Source organism: Gymnoscopelus braueri, assembly GCF_963280865.1.
Source record: "Gymnoscopelus braueri genome assembly, chromosome: 6".
NCBI classification, from domain to species: Eukaryota; Metazoa; Chordata; class Actinopteri; order Myctophiformes; family Myctophidae; genus Gymnoscopelus; species Gymnoscopelus braueri.
Window position 1 is genome coordinate 30,649,859 of NC_137607.1, and position 25,287 is coordinate 30,675,145.

At 41.7% G+C, this 25,287-nt stretch overlaps 1 protein-coding gene across 1 annotated transcript in view; it reads right to left on the reverse strand.

Moving 5' to 3' along the window:
• Nucleotides 1-1,230: 1,230 nt before the first annotated feature.
• Nucleotides 1,231-25,287, reverse strand: part of ghrhrb (growth hormone releasing hormone receptor b) — a 68,175-nt gene continuing 44,118 nt past the window's right edge. The window contains exons 3-13 of the mRNA XM_080430694.1: nucleotides 22,741-22,848; nucleotides 17,146-17,249; nucleotides 15,583-15,680; nucleotides 14,894-15,026; nucleotides 12,176-12,329; nucleotides 8,744-8,804; nucleotides 8,283-8,352; nucleotides 6,850-6,941; nucleotides 3,819-3,948; nucleotides 2,681-2,722; nucleotides 1,231-1,652 (exon numbers count right to left, since the gene is read on the reverse strand). Coding sequence (XP_080286820.1) covers nucleotides 1,446-1,652; nucleotides 2,681-2,722; nucleotides 3,819-3,948; nucleotides 6,850-6,941; nucleotides 8,283-8,352; nucleotides 8,744-8,804; nucleotides 12,176-12,329; nucleotides 14,894-15,026; nucleotides 15,583-15,680; nucleotides 17,146-17,249; nucleotides 22,741-22,848 — 1,199 coding nt within the window. The 3' untranslated portion in view covers nucleotides 1,231-1,445. The remainder of the gene's footprint in view (nucleotides 1,653-2,680; nucleotides 2,723-3,818; nucleotides 3,949-6,849; nucleotides 6,942-8,282; nucleotides 8,353-8,743; nucleotides 8,805-12,175; nucleotides 12,330-14,893; nucleotides 15,027-15,582; nucleotides 15,681-17,145; nucleotides 17,250-22,740; nucleotides 22,849-25,287) is intronic.

Sequence of the window (25,287 nt, forward strand, 5' to 3'; positions counted from 1 at the left end):
ATGAACATGGTTGTTTACCGACACACAAATACGGCATAGGAAATGTAATACTCTTATAAAAGTACTTACTTATGTACTTACTGCTTGGGTCTATTTACAATACCACACAGAGACATAAATACATCAACCTGTGGAATAAATAGTGTTTACAGTCTAGTGCTCCAGGTGTGCACTTGTGCACTGTGCAATAAGGCTGCGTGCAGAGCTATTGACAGAGAGTGTGGACAAGGTCTTTCTACAGCAGAAGTTCTCAAACTTTTTAAAAAAAAAAAAAATCAAAAAAATGACATAAACAGCAGATCTACAAGCTTGCAGCGCGGCACGAAGTGACGCGCTGTGAGCTTGTAGATCTGCTGTTTTTGAATAGCCAACATATAAATGGACAAAGTGGTTAAAATAATTGTGACGCCATATTAACTACTTTTGCTGGGGGGCCCCCTGGAACCCCCTCAAGGACCCCTGGGGGTCTCCAGACCCCACTTTGAGAAACCAATGCTCTACCGGACTGTTGGAGACAACAAGCGGTAAACATCTAACATGGCGTAACATGGCCTGACATACTACAGAGGGTGTGTTTTAGAAACACCAGCAGCGTTAACGTTGTCCAGACTCCTCCATGAATGGCACTGTTTGCGTGCAATATACAATCCATATGGTTAAAGTGTCTGTAGAAAAAAAAATAACACAACACATGTTCTGAAATCAACTGTTTAGGGCTGTCCCATCATAGTTGATCAATCAATTTATCGGTTGGTTTGGTCTTAGTCGACCAATACTTTGTTAGTCGATTGGTCTTTTTTTTTTTTATGTTTTCTTTTCCATGCAAATCTCATAAACTCTACAGCCCTTTCATTATGCCAGTTTATAACTTCCGATAGCTGGTAGCCATTTTGAAATCAACATTAGACTGTTCAGTTCTCAACCTCACCAACCTGAAAAGGTTGGTTCTCTGCATGGCTGTTTGCAGCCAACACACTTTTACAGATTTTGTTTGATTAAATCAACTAACTAATAAGTCAAGGAATTCCTGCTATGACTATAAGTCAGTAATGAATTTCATCAGTCGAGGAGAGTCCTACAATTGTTGTGGCCAAAAACCCTCTATTTGAAAACGTATTGGAACTATTAAGATTATAAATAAGGACTTTGACTATTGACAATCAGGCGACCTGTGGCCTACCCTTCTGTCTATGCCATTCGGACAGTATAGGCTTCATTCACCTGGTGACCATAGCAGCAAGGAACGATGAAAAATAATAACACCCCATCACTGAAAGTACAGTACAGTACCACTCACTCACAGTGAGACTCCATAAATTCATGATTTATGATGTGGTCCTTGATTTGGTCAGCACGTCATCATTAGAATATCAAGATTGTATTAAGACTTAAAGAACAACTAGAAGAGAGAGTGAATAAAAAAAGCACGTGGTTTTGGTTGTTTCTCAGACAGAGGAGACGGCGTTGAGTGGAACAGTGCGTGGGTCCTTGTGTGTTTCGGGGCCGGCCTGCTCCTTGGGGCTGGACTTGTCCAGGACGGAGCTCTGCGTGACAGTGCTGCTCTCTGTGAACAGCGTGCGTCGCCTCTTACTGTAACGCAGATAGTTCTGTGTCTGCCATTTCCACAGCCTCTTCTTCATCTCCGCCTGTACCTAACACACACACACACACAATATATACAGTGTGTATGTGTGGGTGTGTGTGTGTGTGTGTGTGTGTGTGTGTGTGTGTGTGTGTGTGTATATATATATATATATATATATATATATATATATATATATATATATATATATATATATATATATATATATATATATATATACACACGGTATATATACACGGTATATATATATGGAGTAGTGGCCAGGTATATACACACAAACTGACCCAAACTGACCCTTTCACAAGCAGCCATGTAGGGTGGGTAAACACAGCTGCAGTTAATACATTTAATAGAGAGTATGTTTGATTTTTCTGTCCTGACCTGTACCACTTAGCAAGCACTGGCTATTGTCTGGTCTGGCTCGTTGGTACACCTGGCTACATAAACAGACTCATTATTATTTTACGTAATGAGCTGCAGCGGTCTTTATCCTGCTAAAAAGAGAAAAACAAAATCCATCCACATCCTCCAGTGTATGGGGCTCAGTATTCTCTCTCCTCTCTCTTTTTCAAGTTTACATTTATCAAGGAAGTTTTCGTCTTGCCCCCTTGCGACTGGAGGTCGGATTGGCGAGACTAACCGACCGTACTAGACGTCTGTGTCGGTGGTCGCCGTCAAATGCCAGGTTAAAGTTTTTTTAACCAATGATGTCGCTTATACACGGTCACGTGAGGGGGTTGGCCTTAGCTTTCAAAGTTGCGGTGTTCTGCTCCGCCCATGGCGATTGCAATTGGATGCGTCACCAAATTAAGCGGTTACGTTGCTAGTTGAAGACTAGGATGAAGGCGATAGCTCTTATTTTTAGAAAGCGGAGAGAGAGAAAAAAGGAGGATGTTCAATTATAGGTATTCATTGTGTCAGTGACATAATGTTATAATCATTGTGTTTATTTATAATTTAAAAAAAAGTTTAAACTTAATTAAAATTAATTTAATGAAAACATCAGCAGTAATAGTGATATTTAAGTGGCCTGGAAGCATGATACTGTAAGTTCCTTGTGGAACGGTCCTCACTTACCTCTCCATTCAGGAAACAATAGAGCAAGGCCACCACAAATCCCTGAGAAACAAGACACAAGGTTGTCGACTACAACTTTAACTTTAACAACTCACACCCATCCTTTCCAATCAGGTCTCTTTTTCACTCAGATCTCTTTTAATCTCTTTCTTCCAATCTTAGTTATTTTTTCTTGCTTCCTCTGTATACAGTATGAAAGACAATTTATATTCAAAGGACCACCTCTATATCCATTTTATTTGAATAATTTTCTCTTTGCCTTTCATGTCATGGTAGGCAATTTACAATTTAGGCATTTAGTCTAATCCATAGGGGCTTTCAAAGTACAAGATCAGAGTAAGTGCCTTGGCAAATAACAGGATATGCTACAAAGTAACCAGGATAATAATTAAGAAACATACTGTAAGGATAAATCAACATAATAAACGAAGAAGTGCAAATGTAAATACTGTATAACAATACTTGTCAGTGTGGTGCTACACCCCAAATCCAGTGAGCATATTCTAAAACAAATATGAAACATAAAACAATTCAGGTCAAGGATGTCATAATGTAATACTTTTATTGGCCCACATCATAGATGGAATCACTGTGGAATATGGGATTGAGTGTTGGTTTGACCTTTTTGGAGATTCCCTGCCGATATGACTGTCCAGAAAGTGTCTTTCAGAAGCTATCTGACCTTCAGACCAGCTGTTCAAAGCAACCACGCAGAGGCCTTTAAGAGGTGGGGTTTCAGACAACGGTGTGTGATGGGGAGTGACTCAGTCCTGACTGCAGCAGGGAGGCCATAACACAGCTTGGGAGCCAGGAAGGAAAAGAGTGTAGGCTGCTTGGAGTGGTGGCCAGGTTACACGATTGTTATCTTGTCATTCTGCATTGCATTCACCCAGTTCCAATGCAATTCTCCATAAAGCATTTGCATGATAATGAAGTAGATCTGAACTCCCACACATCGCACACGCACACGCGCGCACACACACACACACACACACACACACACACACACACACACACACACACACACACACACACACACACACACACACACACACACACACACACACAACACACACACACACACACACACACACACACACACACACACACACACACACACACACACACACACACACACCTGAAAGGAGCCCAGTCCCAGCTCTATGAAGATGCGTGCCTCTGCTCCGGTGTGTTCTGGCAGGAAGGCGAACACCATGTAATGCATCCCAAACAGAGGGATAAGGAACAGGGTGGACTTGGCCAGTCTCCTGCACACATAGCAGAGGAAAGACAGAGAAATGTTATGTATGTGTATCAGAGGATGCCTGGATCTGGACAGCAACAAGGACATTCAAGGAGTGTCCTGGTAAAGCAAAGTCGGGTCCGCTCATAATTCCGACATCCCATTATTCCGACCATTAGGTTAGTGTGTCCGTTGCCTAGGGCGCATTCTGACATTAACACGGCCCTGCGCATGGCGGCAACTTGGGGGATGGAGTGGAAAGGGCTGCCTGCTAAAAGTCACCTCAGGTCTCCCCACTGGAAGTCTGAGGTAGGGGAATCTATCAAATTGCACCTCTAATTTTGTACAGCATTAGCTCAGTCAGTAGGGCCTTTGGACCATAAGGTTCTGGGTTCGATCCCAGGCACTCCAACTCAGCATAAGACTAGCGCGGCTTGGGTAACTAAGTCATGTGGTAAATACTGGGAGTTGATGCTCTCCCAGGGGGTCTAGTGCATTGAAAAGGGGATAGACACCCTCGTTCTTGGCAAAAGAGACCATGCGCCCATCCTCATCGACGGTGCTGCAGTGGAAAGGGTCAGCGAGTTCAAGTTCCTCGGAGTACACATCGAGGAGGACCTCAAATGGGAGACGCACTCCACACACGTGAGGAAAAAGGCTCAGCAGCGACTGTACTGGCTCCGCCGCCTGAAGAAGCTCGGAGTAGGACGTCGCATCCTCAGGCTGTACTACAACAGTTCTGTTGAAGGCATCCTAACAGGCTGTGTCACGGCCTGGTACGGGAACTGCACTGCCCGAGAAAAGGTCAGCCTACAACGAGTAGTGCGATCGGCAGAGCGGATAATGGGAATCGAGCTCCCAGCGCTCCAGGAACTGTACAAAAAGCGGTGCGTGGTCAAAGCCAAGCGCATCATCAAGGACAAGCACCACCCAAGTCACAGACTGTTCAACCCCCTACAACGACCGCGACCGGGCAAGGGGCTCTACCGCAGTATCAAGAGTTCCACCACCAGGTTTTGGTGTAGTTTCAATCCAGCTGCTGTCAGAATGCTGAATGGGGCATAAGCCTGGATGAGTTCAGCAGCCTGACAGCAGACGGCGCAGACTTTTCTGGCTCTTCCTGAACACACCTGTGGATTATACCAGGGACAATGACTTGGACTTTAGCCCCCCCTCGGACACACCTGTGGACTACACCAGGTACAAATGACTTTTTGTTGCACTCCCTCATGGAGCTACTTGCGGATTATACTAGGGTCAGTCCACTCTAGGTGGACACGCACTGACCTTTTGCACCTTAATCCCTTGTATAACGCACTGACTTTTTTTGGGTCTTTTTTTATTGTGCTCCTTTTCCTCTAAGCACCTTAACGTCCATTGTCTATCATGCACAGTATAAGTATAACATGCACAGTATACAATACATTGCTGCTATGCTCAGGCACCTTAGTTTAGTTTTTCTTTTAGTTTTTTTATTATCTCAGGTAATTTGTAAATATGTAGATAACTTGTCTGGCCTTCTGTTGCTCTCTTGTTTTGATCTCCTTCCCACCTGCCCCCCACCCTCTTCTTCTCCCCCCCCCCCCCCCTCTTCTTTCTATGGAAACTAACGTTGCGATGGGAACGATGTACAAAAAAGAATTTCACCCACTTTTTTACCTTGTAAACCTGTGATGTGACAATAAAACTGATTCTGACTGATTCTGATTCTGATTCTGAAATACCAACAATAAGCCACTCCAACCTACTTACAGTAAGTGTTAAATAGCTCCATATTCTGATAGTAATTATTGCTACTGTATAGTGTTTGTTCAGTAGCGGTTTCCCCGTCTCTCTGGCTCTCTTTTCCCTGTGAGTTTCCAAGTGTTCCAGTTCTGCTCATTTGTCATCATTTCCTATTTATTGTGTATCCTGTAGGATTTCTGATTGGATAAAATTGGTATCCCGACCTGAAAATATATTTTCTGTTCACTAAAGAGCTGGAGAGATGAACAAACACTATATAGCAATATAGGGCTTTAACCTTTTGACACAAAAATATTTTGCTTTAAAAGGATCCCTGGCTCATAAGCCAAATATGCCTTAATACATTATAATTGTCCTCTATAACTAAAATGTCAAATTAAAAACACCTTCAATATTTTATTTATTTTAGAAATAGTTCAACTTTCACTCAATAGGGGCAATGCCCGTCAAGTTGATGATGTCATTTGTCCATGTGTAGTCCAGCCGTATGGAATTTATGGAATGCATGTGAAAATAAAAAACAACTTAATACTTCCTAAGGTTAATATGAGCATCAAATTGATATTTTAAATATGTTTTTTTTGCACATGCATTCCATAAATTACGTAGGGCTAGACCACACATGGACAAATGACATCATCAACTTGCGATGGGCATTGCGTGAAAGTTGAACTATTTCTAAAATAAATAAAATATTGAAGGTGTTTTTAATTTAACATTTTAGTTACAGAGGGCAATTATAATGTATTAAGGCAGATTTGGCTTATTAGCCAGGGATCCTTTTAACCAAAAATATCAACTACGGCACCTTTAATGCAATTAGTAGAATCAGTCACACCACAAAATGCTAACATATACAGTAAACTACAATTCATACTGTGAATATATAGTTTCAGAGACAATTTGTGTGAAAGCATTAACCACATGAACCCTAGCATCCCTATTCTGGGGTTAACATTCAGTGAAACTAGGAGATTTCGCCAAAACATTTTCACAACGCTCAACGCTCAAGCTCACAACGGATTGCGTTGCGTTTAAGTGATTATGTTGTTTGGGAAGTTAGGGATTGTCAATGGAAACAAAAGTATAGGCAAATATATGCACCCACAAGGGTGTGTGTGTGCAGTGTGTCACCATGTGACGGATAATCATTGTACATAATCATTGTGTTTGTACTTACATGAAGTGACTGGCGTCATTGCCACCAACACCTGGAGACTTGAGTTTCTGCACCAGGATACGGATCACATTCATGAAGATGACAAAGTTCACCTGCAGCACACAAATGTGGAAGTATCAGATAAACTGTAAGCCAAGGACCATGGGAAGTGTTACAACCCTGAGGTCGTACAGTATGTTCTTTTTATCGTATGTTCATTTTATGCTTGAACATACTGTATACTTGTTTTCATCTTCATCAGGTTTATGTATGCCTGTGTGGCTGATTGCATGAGTGAGCGAATGTTTTTGCAGGTTGATGCAGACAGCTGATTGGTTCCAGCCTTCTAGCGTTTTAAAAGGCACGTTTTCCATAGCTCCTGGGGTCTTTCCACTCCACTCGCAGCCAGCCAACTTGTCACTCGTTGTATTATGTTTGTTAGAGGTGTGGGTAGCTTTTATGTTGATCTCGTTTTCTCCTGTGTTTGATTAGCTTGTTAGGTTAGTGATTTGTCTTTTGGCTTCTTCTGATTTGATTAGGTGAGTTCAGGTCGTTTTATGTTTAGTTTCCTCTTGTTTCTAGTTTTGGCTGTCAGCTCACTTGGAAGACACCAATCTTTAATAAAAACCCTAAAAAGGCTGAACATTAGCTGTAGCTGGTGGTTCTTGGGAGCTGGGAAGAGGGGAGTTCCACTTCAGGGGTTGACACTAAGGTCTCAGAGGCACTTGCCCGTCGGGCAAGTACAGGTCATTTTCTACTTGGGGCTGCGCGATAAAAAATGTCATACCTCAATATGTATGCGAAATATCTAAATAGCTATGAATATGACTATGGGTTGAAGGTAGGGTAAGTGATATTTTTTGGTTAAAACAAAAATGGTTTTGTTATGGGTTAAAGCTCTATATTCTGATAGTACTCATTGCTATAGAGTGTTTGTTCAGTAACAGGGGTCTCTCTGTCTCTCCAGCTCTTTGATAGAAAGAAAATAAATTTCCAGTTAGGTGACACCATTTCAGCCAATCAGGAGAGAGTACCCATTTATCAGCTTAATTTTTATAATGTTCCAGTTCCAATTTTACATGCTCATTTCTTTGTGTCATCACTTCCAATTTCACTTGTTTAATCTGTATCCTGTCTGAGTTCTCTGTCCTGATTCGATAAAATTGGTATCCTGACTCGAAAAGGCATTTTCTGTTTAATAAAAAGAGCTGGAGAGACAACATGTGCACCTGCCCGTGGGGCAACCAGATAGCAAACTACCATTTTATTTACCTGCCCCGGGCAGGTGGGCAGGTGTTAGTGTCAATCCCTGCACTTTATCATATTACACCATGGTTACCCCTAAGACAGGTCGTACAGAAGTCATGTTTAAATGAAAGTGAACTTACTTGGTGAATAAAATGATTTGGATGTACAATAGCGATCACTGTATTTCTGTTGCGAGGCTTACTCACCAGTAGTGATGCAGTTATAGGTCCTTTTATGAGCCACCATATGAAAGCCACATCTGTGTCATCCCAGCAGCTAGTGAGACAACAAGAAAGTCAGAAGACAGTGCTACTGCTAATACCTAAAGCTTGGGTGACTCACAATGAATCATCATTGGGGCCTAGATATTACTCATCCCTCTAAGGTACTCTTTTCTAAGTCAAGTAGGGATGTGTGGTTAGATTTTTGTTTCACGGCAACATCTTTGAGAAGTTGCAACGGTGATCTTGGTAGACAGACACAGAAACACACAATGAGAGACGTGATGGCACAATATCTCTCTGTACAGATCACACACACACCCAGCCGCACTTGAACTAGATTACACGTGAGTGTATGTATCCTTCTTTTATCTAATCTATCTTTTAACAGCATTCAAGCCGAGTTTTGAAATGAACGCAGCGGTCAAGCTGAATTGAATCCTCACCCCCTGTTATCATAGAAGTTTCGGCTTAGGACCCACACCATTATGATAGTTGTTGGGAGACCTGGAAGGGCACAGGCAGACAAACATGGCAGTTAGACCATAGCATATACCAGTGGTTCTCAACCTGTGGTTCTCAATCATGTGGGGACCCCCAGGGGGGTCCCCAAATGACAGTGAATTTAAAACCTTTTTAATACCCCCAAAAAAAGACCATTACTGCATTAAAAGTAATCAACAAACCATCACCATTGAGCAGCAAAGAGAAGAAAAGGAACGCAAACCCTCTAGTCAGAGGGTGGTAACCTTTAAAGACCCACTGTGTTTTTTGGTTTGGTTAATGTCTTTTTGAAGTTTATACATTTGAAAATCCAGGTAGTAAAGTCTGGTTTTCAGACTAGCATTCACTGAAAACAGGTCTGACACACGCATCACAGACTGAACGCCAATCGGAGCCTCACTTATTTTAGGTTAACCACGTTAACCCTGGCACCCCTATTTTAGGCAAAATATGTCCTCTTCAAATCTGGGCCTATATTGCACTGGTCAGAGCAATGGTCACCGACTTATGGACATTTGAGGTGCTAAACACTGCTGTAACTGCTGCAGTGCAATTTATGTGTGCAATTTAGTTTTTTTGGTGTGACAATTCAAAACACACATGTCCCCTGGTGTGACCATTGTCATGGCACGCCCATGAACAGTGTTTGTGCCAAGTTTGAGGTGGAGCAACTGTGGCGTGACCAGTGTTGGGCAATAATACTCAGGAGAATAATGTTACTTATTACATATTACTCCTTGAAAAGGGTAATAATATTATATAACTTATTACCTGGAATCAAGAGTAATATATTATATTACATATCACTTTTGTCCCCCCCCCCTGCAAAAAAAAGAGATGTACAACACAATCTGCCAGCTCCTTTCAGAATAATAAGAGTCACCAATCAGCCAAAACAAAGCAAGTATATAAAACAAAATAGTCATCTTTAGAACTCTTTTTATGCTGCATATTCCACATTTGGAACAATAATTATCCTTATATATTAGTCCAGGACCCACGAGCCACGAGTGGTCAATTTTCAATGGGTCCCAGCCAGGGAAATGTTGAGTCCCAGGGAAATTCTATACTAACTAGAAAAAGTGCTCCTCGGAGCACAGGTCTCCGCCAGGTTAGGTAGGTTATTGTGGCCTCCTGGTGGCGCTATAATAGGCCAATGTGAAAAGGGTGCCATTTCTTCTTAGGCCTTGCACGGCAATCTGACCTTGCATTGATGATTTGAGGCATTTTGTTCCAAAAATGTGTGTTGCTAAATTAGACCTGCTGGTGGCGCTATAACTGGCCAATGTGAAAAGGGTGCCATTTCTTCCTCGGCCTAGTGGGAATGTGCGTGCAAAATTTCAAGGAAATCGCATGCTGTGTTCATGATTTGAGGCATTTTGTTTAAAACAAACCAATCCTGCAAACTTTGGAAGGCAATCTTAACCAATCAGGATGGCATATGGAAAATCGGACAGATCCGTGTTGATCACATGACTATAGAGATACTGTGTACTGATTTGCGTGATGTTTGGATCAAATCTGAAGGAGTACTGTCAAAATATATGTTTTGCACAAATCGGCCTCCTGGTGGCGCTATAACAGGCCCATGTGAAACATTTGGGGCAGAGGTTCTGAATTGGCATCCAGGGAGTGTGTGTGCAAAGTTTCGCTGCGATCAAGCCAACGGTGCGGGAGATTAGCTGTTCACAGACGGACACACGGACGGACGGACACACACACACACACACACACACACACACACACACGGACGGACAGGGGGTAAAACATATTGTCTCCGCCAGGCCGACACGGACGGACGGACACACACACACACACACACACACACACACGGACGGACAGGGGGTAAAACATACTCTCTCGCCATGCCTTACGGCCTGGCGGAGACAATAACATTCCCATTCAGACAGTATGGCAACATTGTCTCTTTGCCTTTCAATTATATTCAAGTACCTTATGTCACTGCTATGTGCTAACTGCTAGCACCAAACTCGAGTGAAATTGATAGTTTTAAAATCTCTAAAGAGATCTAAAATGCTGTGCTTAAGTCAACAACAAGTGTTGTCCCCATCTACTTCAATGGAATACTTTGTTTGGGCTGACATGCTTTTTTCTATGAGGCAATGTTGCCAGATGCGTCTACAACGTGAACAATTGCAATGTGGCGTCACATCTGGTAGGATTAACTTTTCATTGTCATTATGAAAGTTTCTTGAATTCTGACGAAGCAAGTTAATTAACATGAAGTAAATTGAGCAAACAGGAGGATTAGTCATCTCTTGCCTCTGCAGCAGGCTGTCCCTGCCTGCATAGTAAATTGTATTTATAAAGCACCTTTCGAAACAATGTTAAAAAGTGCTGTAAAATGTAACAAAATATAAACAAGACTAAGAAGTTTTAATGATTTTCTGGGGGGGCTTGTGAAAGTTGCATTTATGGTGTGTGTGATATGAAATGTGAGCTTACCATAATCAAAGTAATCCTTAATCATATTCCATCATGCATCATTGCACAATTCAAATAATTCTCCACCCTGATTTGCCATGGGAAGTGTTGCCAGATATTGAGAGAGAAAGAAGCCTCGGAAAACAAGTCCAAAAGAAGCAAAGTAGGCGAAAAAATATGGAAAAAAAGTTCACGCCCCATCAGTATTTCTTATTACCCCCCAAATTATTAATGTCTGTATCCGGGCCTGAATAGACCACTTAACAGACGACGTCACGCTGGTTACAAGCGTCATACTGCGCAAGCGTCAAACCCATTCTGCCAGGTCTCGCTAGGGCGCGCAGCACTAGCCAACACACAAGAGGGGGTTGGGGTGTGCTGGAACTAGCGCACCCGAAACAACAGGCTGAGAATTGATTGCATGAAACAATCACCTGTGCATCCAGTCTCAATGTTGGTAAACAAATAATTGGTCTATACAACAATGATTAAAACAAAGCACACACACACACACACACACACACACACACACACACACACACACACACACACACACACACACACACACACACACACACACACACACACACACACACACACACACACACACACACACACACACACACACACACACACACACACACACACACACACACAGCATGGACTGACCAGTGACGTGGAGTCTAGCACTCTACTGAGAAAACACTATTTTTCTTATTTAGTGACGTGGAGCATGTTGGTCACACAGACACACTGCGTCGCCGGCTCATAGACAATACAACCGAAGAGAGAGCACTTTTATCTCCGTCAGAAACCAAAACAAATCACGCTCATTGTAACGAGTAACGCAGCGTTATTTAGATCAGTAATATGGTAATATTACTGTTTTTGGCAGAGTAATACGTTACGGTGAATAGCAGGACACTCACCCCAGCCGATGAGGATGTACCACCAGAAGTATTTCTTCTGTGAGACAAAGGTGAGGGCCAGTAGGGTCTGCAGGTACATGCCCTCCACCAGCAACCAGAAGTAGTTGGCCAGGATGCTGAACTGGAAGAAAGCCACGGCTGATTTACAGGACACCTGCAGGACCAGACAATAAGACGACAAGACAAAGAATTAACCATCATGTAGGGGCGGCCATAGCTGAGTGGTTAGTAAGCCCGCCTAGGGAGCCAGAGACCCTGGTTGCCCCAGGTACGATTCCAGGCTGCGCCAGCATATGTGTCGATGAAATGAAATTAGTCCCTGAGCAAGACTCTTAACCCCTAATTGCTCACAGGCCCTTATTGGAAACAAGCCCGCAAGGACTTTCATGAACGTCCTGTTAAAAGGAATTATCCTTATCCTTATGTCAGCCTGTCCATCTCCTTTTATAGAAAACAACAACAACAACAACAACAACAACAACGTGATACGCTATCAACACAGACCCAAAACACAACAAGACACAATAACAACATGACTGAGCTCTGGTACATAAGTATGTTAATAATACACTGTTATGAAGGGCTAAAATCCTTTAGCAGAGAGACAGGGACCGAGATTTCTGTGTGTGCGTGCGCGTGTGTGTGCGTGCATCTGTGCATCCGCCCACCGTGCATCCGTGCATCCATGCGTGAGAGAGAGAGAGAGAGAGAGAGAGAGAAGGATGTCCAATAAATAAATTGCTGCTAATAGTCGCGAAGGTTATACCAAGTGAATGCAAAACATTGAAATACTGCTGTCAACTTTCAAAAGTTTATACCAAACCAACCTTTCCTATATGGATGTATAACTATTTCTGACAGAAAATTCACAGCTTTTATAGTTTCGTAAGATAGTCTTCCCTCTAAGTTGTAATGTAACACAGCTCTGTTTACACTTTTATTTATTCCCATTTAATATTAATTGTACATACATAGTTTTGTTTTGATTGTCAATAAAGCTCCATTGAATTGAATTGAATTGAGACAGAGAGAGAGAGAGAGAGAGAGAGAGCATGCGTGTGTGCTTTTCACTATCTCTGAAAAACGGCTCAAAACGAGTCCCAGTGATGAGCAGATGCTGGACCCTCGTGGCTACACAACGGGCATACTTATAGCGTGACTTCAAGCGGCCCTATCAGCACAAAAGTGGGATTGAGAAACACACGTCATTAACCCATTAAGACCTGAGACCGATTCTACAAATGTCTTCTAAATCAGAAAAAAAACAGTTTCCTGAAAAACGTATGTGAGTGGTGCTCAAACGTTTTCATGTCAAGGACCCCCAAAATGATATGTATTTGGCCGCGGACCACAACCGTTCCTTTTTAATTATTCTTAAAACATTAATAAAATAGTGAAATAGCAACATGTTGCATTGCGACACGTTGACCTTGTAGATCTGCTATTTTCACTTCTTTTGTGTGACTCTTATATGACAAAGGGCATCAATTTACGAAAAAACGTAAAAAGTTGAAATATGGAGATTCAAGGAGTTTCTGCCCGACAGCAACAATATGTTGCTGCCAAACAGTGTAAATGAGGAGAGCGTCTTTGCTGTTGTCTTTCAAAGAGTTGGATGTGTTGTGTGTTAAAGAGTGTTTACTTCCGTGGCCTTAATTGTGAATTAATTTAAGCACTAAAAGCATTAGCACAAAGTGTAACCACACAATGTAAGTGCACTGTAATTGTTTGTGTTGACATTGATTTGTTGTTCCCTTTTCGGTAGATGTCCATCAAGTCCATTACGTGTCCAATGCGTGCCATTGCGTGGCCAATGGCCATTAAGTTATGCCATTATGGGTCCATTAAGTCCATTATGTGTACTCATAATACCACTCCTTAAGTAAGGTCAGTATGACAAAATGAGTTTGTAAAGCTAAGTGTTATATTGTGAGAGGTATGTATGGCAGGGGTTTCAAATCCTAGTCCTTAAAGATCCCTACTTTTGGGTTTCTATATACTATGTAAACACATGCATACAGAATGTACACACCCTTGTGTGCACACACACACAAATATGTTTGCGATATATTTGTTTCCAAACCTCATCATTACATGGCTAACTTCAACAATTAACCCTGCAAACCCCCTTCACATAAATGTGAAGTCTGACCTACATTAGTCGCACTACATGTGCTGAATTTATCAAACATTCAGAATAGGGACCAAATGAGCCATACAACTTCCTTGGATTAATTCTAGGCATAAGGAATAGGAGATTATGAAACTGAAAAAGCTAGCATTTGTCATTTAACCCTATTTTGTATTGCTCTTCCAGAATATTCATTGAAATGAGTCATGGTTAGAGAATGACCTATTCAAAATTTCACTCTCACACACACACACACGCACGTGCACGCGCGCACACACACACACACACACACACACACACACACACACACACACACACACACACACACACACACACACACACACACACACACACACACACACACACACACACACACACACACACACACACACACACACACACACACACACACACACACACACACACACACACACACACACACACACACACACACACACACACACACCACAACACACACACACACACACACACACACACACACACACACACACACACACACACACACACACACACACACACACACACACACACCCACACACACCCACACACAGACCGTGGACACAGACCGTGGACACGAAGCAGTGGTCCATGTCCGCATCAGAGAAGAGGACGCCATCTTTAATGAAGACGGCGCTGGCCCTCAGGATGAAGGAGGAGAACAGGTTGATGTGGATGTAGTTCCTGGTGCAGTGGAACTTCCTGCAGGGCAGAAGAGAAAAAAAACACAATTTCCTGCTTTAGAGATTCATTTTATGAAAGAAGAGTTCCACGTCTTTACATTGTATTTACTTTCGTAATGTATCTACTTTAGTGAATCGTATAGGCTTGTGTATTAATTTAACTTGACCTTTAATGCGGTCAGGAGGGGTTGTGGGGGTCAATTCTGAGGAAGAAAACATCTTGTAAATCGGTTCTATCACTTCCTGCTTGAATGCCTGAGAGGAGAGTCCCCTGTCTTAACCACTTAACCCTATAATACTTTGTTGACCGAGGTCCACCAGGGGTCTATACTTGGTCCCTTGGTCCCATGCTCACAACGCATGGCAACGCTTCACGTTGCCATGCATTGTGAGCTTGCATTTTGGCGAATGTTCGAATATTTTCGCCAAATGGTCGCCTTTTATGACATGCTTGGGTTCATGGGCTTAAAGTCTACGGGCCTGTGTTCCTTGTAGGACACAGTGTTGGAGGGGTGATCTATTTTGAATGATGTATCTATCTATTCAAGGTTTTCTCAGAGAAGCAGGGGTTTTACCTGAACACGGTGAACACAAAAATGGCAGAAATGAGAGCGATAAGGGAGGTGGCGTATCCAGTGGTGTACACCTGCTTGACGTTGGAGAAGTAGGTTGTCTAAAATGGGGGACAAAAAGGAACATGGATTCACACTAATGTAATGGCTGATGGTTGCACACACTGCATCGCGCACCCACAAATAGCCGATCTACAAGCTCTCAACGGGTCGCAGTGTAACTTGTAGGTCGGCTATTTTCAGTGCATAACACAGGCACGCAATAAAGTACAAATCAGGCTTTAGCCTCTAGGAACGACAGCTTACGCTGAGACAAATTGGCATCTTCACCCCATTATTCAAGTAATAAAAAAGGAGACAAGACTGGTATTTTTAGCATGCTTATGTGAAGTGCACATAGTCACACTTTACTATTGGCATTGTTTTCTGTAATGTGAGTGTGTGAGTGTGATCGTACAGTATAGCTAACCACTTACGCCCGACTGTACATACTTCGTCCTACGACAAATCGCAAAAGTGTATCTACAAGCTTGGTGTCTTGTGAGAATGTAGATCTGTTATTTGAACGTTTAGAATTTTGGTAAAAAAATATATATTTTTTGTCTTTTTAAAGTATATATATAATAATAACAATGCCAGTTAACATGGTCAAATTAACACTCTCAATTTTTGAGTTTAGAGTGAAGTGTGTCATAAAAGAGAGAAAACACCATGGCAATCACACATACGTACAACAGTGCACATGAAACAGTGGAATAACAAGGTTGCAATGGACAGTACTAAAAATAGAAACATTCTGAACATTCATTCAGTCTGTGACTGTTCAAAGTCCACCAGGGAGCTTTAGGGCTTCTAATCACTGTCTATCCTCTCTGTGTATCTGTTCTATTTTTCTCTTCCTGTCTCTCGAGTGTTCATGTGCTCTGGGGAGCAGCTAGTTGGTTTTGTTGGACTCAAAGGCTGAATTTAGAGCAATTCAGGGTTAAAAGTACAAGGTAGCCTTCAGCAATTCAACAAATGTGCCCATCCATTCTTGATTTTGACTGTGATCTTGATTGTGATCTTCACTTTTGACCTTTTCAACCCCAAACCTAATTGTCTCTTCAAGGCAGCCCCATGGATCATTTAAAAAAAGCGTAAAATTCTGTCCGAAAAAAACTAAAAAACAAACACACATACTCACGCACGCACGCACGCCTTTGACATTTCCAATCCAATGGTCAACAAGAGCAGTCTAGCCAGTCTACAACCTCAAAATGTGTTGCAGCTGTGTTCGCTATTTCTGAAATAAATAAAATAATGTAAACATTTTGCTACAAAATAGCGATGCTAGGGTTAATGTCGTTACGGTGATTTTATGTTTTACCCAATTGTTTAATTGTGGTTTAATCACACATAAATATCAAACATATCAGTCAGTCTACATTTCCCAAAAAGAAATGCATGTCTGGTCAGAATCGGATATAAAACATATCCCCACAGCACCGGTGATTAAAAATGAATGACATTGAGGGGGATAATAAAGCAAAAGAACCAAATAAATCTAACCCTGACCACATACAATACCTCTAACTCTGATTCCGTTTCGTACTCATAGTCCTCACAGGCCTCCAGGTAGCTGGGATAGAGCTCTGTCCAGCCGTCCTTGGTACAGTTTCTGTAGATGAACCCTGGGAAACACAACCATCGTTCATAAAGGGTTAGAGAAGTCATCAGCAACAACTATCCCTAGAGATTCTTGATTTCATTTGAAGATACTGTAGGAGACAGAGGGTGCCATCGGAATTATGAGCGGACCCCGAGACAGAGTAGGGTGGAAGGCATTTACTGTAAGGACAGGAAATGGGTTATAAAAAGTTCTGAAACCCACGCAATGAGAGGAGAGAGATTTGGTATTTATTAAATCAGCAAAGAACACACCAAATGAGGAAAGACATCAAATAGGTATTTGAAATATGGTTGGTGAATAATGGGAAACAAATAGTACTTAGATTCAGTGACCCCTCTACTTTATACACTAGAGGGGTGAGTTGTGGTATATAGACTACTTAAACAAGACTTAAAAGGTCTGTACAAACCGGGAGAGATTATTTTGTTCGGTTACTTCATATTAAATTAAGCTGCTGTTTGTGTTACAAGCACGCTGAGCGTGATTATAACGAGGCGATGAAGCAATGTTATTTTTCAAAACAAGGTCAATTTATCAGCACAAATAAAATCATAACCTGTATGAATGAGGGATCACCAAAGTCAAAGTTTGATATGAAATAATAGTGACGCATTTTAGTATTGTTTATTCGCGTCGCCTCTGCTGTGTAATGACCTGAAGAGTCTAAAAGCCCCAGAGGCCATGCTGCCAAAGGGTGGCGCTGCTAGAGGGACACGGCCATCCTTAGAACACCACTACTACAGGGGCAAAACGTTTATTTCATTGAGGAAGTTGGGGGTCACAGCAGGTCAATTTCAGAATGTAGCCAAATGTATCCCGCTTCTTATTCTTGGCTTTATTATAGGTATTTATGCATATTTATAAAAGCTAAATCTGTCACTTTTATATATTTATAAATTGACAGATTATTAAAACCACAATCTTCACCTGTTGATGTTGCACCACTGTTTGGCTCTAATTTCACATAATTCCCTGTAAACAGGACGTGGCATGGCAGACAAGCATCTCCCCGCTACAAGCTACATCCCGCATGAGTCAAGTGTATATTGGCTTATTACTGATCATTTTAGGGAAGAGAATGAAGTGGTAACAAAAATATATTGCAAAGTTACTTGAACTTTATGGCAAACACACATGCATTGGTATTCCTTTAATAAATTATCCTGCAACGTGGCTATTCGTGTGCGGCCTTTTCTTCACTTTTAGACTTATTTACTAAGGTCAGCAGCACCTCATCAATACTGATGTGCGTGCACCCTTCTCCTGTTCGTTTGGAGAGTAGAGTTAGGCAGATATAAATGAAGGCAGATAAATATGACTTAGGAAAAAATATTATAAATTCATCCCTTCTTTTCTGAAAACCTTAAAAATATGACGTAGCCACGTAGGCAATCATGCTATGAGGCTAACGATATGCATGAACACACACAGAAACACACTGATGTATATGATGGCTGAGCAGAAACAACCCTGCTGCTCCGTTCATTAGGATTTAATGGACCAGACAATCATTCCATCTGCTCCTTAAGAAGGCTGGAGTTGTCAAGACGCACCTCACCTCACCTCACATCCTCTGGAGGGCATGGCATCAAGTTCTCAAAGTTTTTCATGTCAACAAGGACCCTCAAATGAATATGCAATATGCAGACCCCATCTGAAAGGATTGTGTGTGTGTGTGTGTGTGTGTGTGTGTGTGTGTGTGTGTGTGTGTGTGTGTGTGTGTGTGTGTGTGTGTGTGTGTGTGTGTGTGTGTGTGTGTGTGTGTGTGTGTGTGTGTGTGTGTGCACGTGCGTGCGTGCGTGCGTGCGTGCGTGCGGTCTAGAAATAGAAAATAAAACAATGACTTAATGTCAATATGTAATCACTAATATATAATTTGACTTACGCCCTTATGCCCAAAGCCATATCATTTAGTATAAAGCCCAACATTTGGATCTGTTGCATTAATGAAGGAAATGAAAAATATAATTACTTAATTTTGTAATTAATTAATTCCTTCCCTCTTTGACTTCACAGTAGGGCTGGCCAATTAACCAAAAATATATTGAAATGATCGATATTTAGATCTATTTAGACCAAAAAAACTACTTAATCTAGCTCATGTAGGTTAATCAAATAATCAAGAAGCAGGGTTTTTTGCTATAAATATGTTTTTATTTCTTATATATCAACAAATCGACACAAAACATTTCAAATAGATTTTTTATAATTGACTAAATCAATTAGTCTGATTAACAACTTACCCTGTATTATACTTGGTTGTATAATGGATTTTTTATTATCATTAATGGTAATCGAGACAAAAGTTTGAAATAATATCGCCCAGCCCTACTTCACGGTCCTTTACTATATCCCATTTAGACCTGTTACACCTTTACGTTGTTATACCTTTCAATCCAGGAACGCCTGTGTCATTTTAGTTGTTGCTACTATATAATATATAGCAACATGATTTCTTTCTTTTTTTCTTCATTAAACAATTTAGTTAGGATTAGGTTAGGATTTAGAAGGTGTTTTTAGAATCGGCCTCATGGGATATTGAAAGACATGTTCAAACAACAATGTAATTAATGTCTTTGTGTTATCTGTGTACATATTCAATTCAACATTATGTGTAGATATCACAAGTAGCCTACTCAAGCCTAATATTTATTAATAATCTGACACACAAAATAAATCCCCATAAGTTTAATAAACGACTGTCCCTGCCCCCTTGCATGTGAAGGTGAAGTGACGAGCAACTGAATGGTTTCTCCAGAAGCTATTGAACATAGTATCGTTGCTGTCCGGCAGAAACCAGCTAACTCCATTTTGACGATTTTGCATTTTTTTCTCCATAATTCAGGGCCATTGAACACCCTGTGTTACCAACACACTCTGTGTGTTGGTAAAACAAATATTGAACCAATGAAAAGCATTAAAAAGCGCTTCTTACAAAACCAGCTAACTCCATTGGATCCTCAAACTTTCTGCTAAACCAGCTAACTCCACCGGAGTTGGTTTTGCTGACTCCAGCCTCCACTCCCTTTTGACCTCCAACCTCATTGTGAGCTTGGAGGTCCATTCAGCTGTTCTTATCAATGATGAACAAAACCTCCTTTTTTTCATTTCCTGAAAAAAACGTTTTGGATCTGGTTTCTGCCAGACAGCAGAGATATGGAAGACAGTCAGGGACATAAACTAAACAATGACAAAGGTTTATATGATAAGCTAACTTTTTTTGTATTGATTATTTTATTAAACTCTGGTATTTTTTTTCTATAATTGATAGAATTGATTACAACTGGTACAGCCCTACTGCCCTATGCACACTCGCACACGCACACGCACACACACACACACACACACACACACACACACACACACACACACACACACACAATTATCTCTACATTCCAAAACATGCACATTGCACACACATGTACACAGACACACACAATTCAAAGGGCTTTATCACACAAAGACACACAAAGTTCCCACACATAATGCACACAACCAGCCAGCTGTTGAGAACTATGGGGACCTTACATCCTGTTCGGATAAAGCATGTGTGCATATAGACATAACAATCTATAGTACATCCCCAGCACAGGCCTAATGCACAAACTGTATGTTTCACAATATGTACACCACCACAAGCACAAACAACATCTTTATACATTCTCTGACTGTGAGAAATCCTTTAGTAAAAGCTCTGACTCTGTCTCAGAACAGTGTGATGACTATAAGGCTGTAGGAGTTGAATATGAATGAGGGGGAGGCGGTGTCAGTAGCCACGCTCTCCCACAACATGGCCTGGAGTTAGATTGACGGAGCTCGCTCACCGCGCTCAACAACGGCCATGACGCAGACAGGGTCACCCAGGCTCTTGGCAAGCGTTTGTGTGTGTCCCTGTATGTGTTTGGGAGGCTAAAGACTTGACAGTAGGTGGTAATAATAGATCCCAGCTTCGTGCTCGCAAACATGCCTGTTCAAGCCAAGCAGTCTGTGGGCGGTTTTCTGAATATATCGTGCCGCCAGAGATTTCACCGGTACCGGCGTTCTGCAGCCGGCGCAGGAATCCAAAGCCCCGCGGCGGTGATGAGGGCGGGTACAGCGGTTGGCTGTGCCAGCTAGCCTTGCTCACTGGAGGTCCAAGGGTAAGGCTCCGGGGAGGGCTGTGCTGTATATTTCCTACCACTCCTGCTAACGAGCAGCACCAACTCCTTCCCCTGTGCACGGCTCCACTGTGAACTGTTTGATTTTCTATTAATTCATTATTTTCTCAGACCGTGGCCTTTCTGTCAGTGAGGCCAAGTCGAATCGCAGCTACTTATCTTAACCCGTCGTGTGGGGGAAGTGGCGTGCGAGCGCCCACCAACGTTGCAGTGGGCAATGCGTATGAGCTAAACTTTCACTGACAGCCTCATCGGGTGCTTTTCTCTACTATTCTATTTTTTTCTCTTTCAAACTTTGTGCCATTGAAAATGTAAAGTCTATGATATCATCATTCTTACATCCACTAAGTGAGTAAAAGTCCCACCTACACATGCTCCACCACCGCTTCTACAGTAGGCTATGTGCTTTAAGCTGCAATCAACGTTTTCTTTAGTGAATGAAATGTTATTTTTTACCAAGTATGCTAATACAATGTAACTAACACAAATGTGGTTGTTGGAGGTGTTCCCCCTGCCCTTCAATTGAGAAATTTAGATTTTGTGGTTGAGTGGTACAGTATTGCATAAAGCTCAAAATGTAATATTTCCCCTGTCCAAACAGGCTTTCTGTCATAGGCCAGCAGTAGAAATGTTGGTGCGGGACAGTCGTTTAAGCTTTAAGATGTGTATGTTTGTGACATCATGGATACTTGTGTCACTGGGGGCAACGCAAACAATTCACAAAGACCCCTTTGCCCTCACCACACACACGCCTATGGATGCAAACGCAACACCACTTGTAAGCCCTCGACTTTATCTGTAGTCCTCAACCGCGTCCTTTATCTAAAGTCAACCATTTTATGACGAATGAGTGGGCCATAGGCATGTTTGTTTTCTTTAGGTGAGCCAGCTGGACAGAGCAGGAGTTGGGAGAAGGTGGGGTCTTGTAAACAATCTAGAGATTGTGGATTTCTGAAAGCCAAGTTTGTGTCAAGAGACGAGAGGGACAGGACCCTCTATGCAGAATAAGTCTGTCGTCTATAAAACATTGTGAAATCATAACACTGTTCCTAAGAGATAGCTATATATAACCCAGTGCTTAGCTAAACGAAAACGACAGATGCAATGGGCTTACATTTATTCTACTGTAGTGTTTATGCCGGCAAAAAGTCCCACAGATTAATCTTCTTGATAGACAGAAAACTTACGTAGGTACAGAAAAGAAGAAAAAAAACATAAACCTTTTTGTGGAGTTGAGGTATTGTTGAACTTGGAGGTATTGCGATCATTACTCTAAGCTACTGGGGTATACACTCACAAATGGTTACAGTACAGTATGAGAGAGGAAGCATTTACCTTGCTGATTACCGAAAAGCTGTGAGACGTTGGCACAGGAGACACTGACCACCTGTCCCACCTCGGCACGGTGCCAGCAGCGAATGTGGTCCCAGAACGTCCGACACCCTATAGGACAGGATGAGAGACAGTTAACACAGAGCGAGTCATAGGTCCCTGTCACTACTTCACACAGTCCAGATGAGCGGCTCGTCCCACGAGTTCACTGTAAACGCAGAGGGCCATAAATCGCTTCAGAACTGAGGATACGTTTCAAATTCAGATACATTCAGGTCCAAGTAGTGCTGAAGAGTACATAATTATATAATGCAGTGAGAGCCAGAAGCGGATGGAAAGCATGAATCCTAATAATTCACCCAGTCATAAACTGAAAACAGAGCAGCGGCATCTGGAAAATTTCTCGAATGTTAATGAGTGAAAGTATTCACACAGTGAACTACAGTGGCGTTTACTGTCAATGACATTCTGCCGGAAATCTGCAGTGCAAGTTATTTTTTACGCTTTTTCAGAGGCAATATAATAATTACCCTTAATTGAGAAGAAGGCAAAATATACGCACACTGGTTTAAAGCTCCCAAAACGTATTTTTTTTAATGGCGCAACGTTTCGACCTTTTAGGTCTTCATCAGGAAAATTTTCATCAGGCAAATTTGCCTGATGAAGACCTAAAAGGTGCAGATATTTACTTACGACCCATAAAAGTGGTTGTATGACCCAAAAATGGGCCCTGAGTCTCCTGACCTATTGTTTGGGAACCACTGCACAATTAATTGACTAATGTCTTGCTTCTACTGGACCACTGATTCCCAAACATAGGGACGCAAGCTATCTTTGGTTGCAGACACGCTTTTATGGGTTGCAAGTAAATATGGCTTTTTGTTTTTGTTGTTGTTTTATTTATTTATTTTTTTACATTTCCTACACCTATTGTTCTTTTGTCCTTTCTTTTTTTTATTATGTGTTTTTGTAACATTATAATAATAAAATGAAAAACAAACTATTTTCACTATTATCCTTGAATTGAAAAGGTTTGGGAACCCCTGTACTGTAGTATTACATTTTCGATCAGAAGCTCTCAGATCGACATTATGAAAAGTGACTTTATTTTCGCATACCAGGCTTTCCTCCGAGGTGGAAAGACTGGTGACGCGAGGTTAGCTCCTTGCTAATCGTAAGAGACCTGATGCAGAATGGATCCGGAACAGTATTATGGTGGGAAAACAGATCATAATGAGGGGGTGGAAGACATGCCTCTGTGCAGGATTGGCTGACTGAGCTGGGAAAGGTTGCAGCTTATCTTACGGGATGCAAAACAGATCAGAGGCGTTCGAACTGAAATGGGGGGAATATCTTATTTATATCGGGGGGGCATGCTCTGGGGCCCTTCTGCTTTTGCGGAGGGGCCCGAGGCTGACCTGGGGTCTCAACCCTCTTTGGGTAGTGATAGCTGAGGAGACCAGGCATGTAGTAGTGGCTCATAAATGCAATGTATTCTGTCATGTGATCGTGTTGTGGACTGAGTGAGTGAGGCTTCTTTTTGGGTCGAGACGTGCAATGCAAACCTATATTTTATATTTTCTGTTTGTTTGGGTGTGTGTATGTGTGCGCATAGGTTTGTGTGTACTACAGTGTGTATCGCAGTATGCATGAATGTATGCAGCACATGGATATACCTTTCTGTTTTGTTTCATTTGTTGTCTTAACGTGATTTTGTTGTTGTTGTTTTTTTTGGGGGGGGATATCTGTATAGTTTGGTTGTTGTTGTTTTAGTTTTTTTGTGTTTCCAGTCTCCAGTTGTGTCACTGTCTTAAAATGAAATATAAATCATTAAAAAAAAAAAAGCTCTCAGATTGAAACCCATGTATATTGTTATCAAAATGGGGGCATTAAACATATGGGGCATTAAAAATCTTTTGGAAAAAAGGGGGGCATTAAGCTTTTTCATGAAAAACATGGGCTTCTTCTGTGTCCCAACAGGCCTCTCGGCATAGTAAGTAGACTACCTGCCTTATGACACATCAAAGAATGTCATGTCACGTCAATCATAACTGCAGCGTTGAGCCCCAGCCTTTTTCAGTGGCAATATGGTATCTAATTACCCCTCATTAACATGTGTGTTGTGTTTGATTCCTGTCCTACAGTTCTGACTCAGATTTTGGATGAAACTTCACAGGTTGACAGTCAACCCAAAAGTATTTAATTTGTATTAATTTCTACTAATATTACATCTTTTGAAGGTACATCATGCGGGCAATATTTAATCTTTGATTATGTAAATGCAGACCATTTCCCACATGGGGGAGAGCAGCGCTTGCACATTTTGTCTAAGGCTTTGCTGCAGTACGTAGGAATCTCTCTTGAGTGGCATTCTACTTAGACACACTTGGATGCCTGGATACGTGAATGGGCATTGCTGTTAATGAGAGTCACATTGTAGTGTGCTGCCGAGGGTGGACAGAGCATGGGTATCTATGTATAATTTATAAGTATATATTTATATACTTATATGCATGCACGCCACTTGCACTCCGACACCTAGATACATGT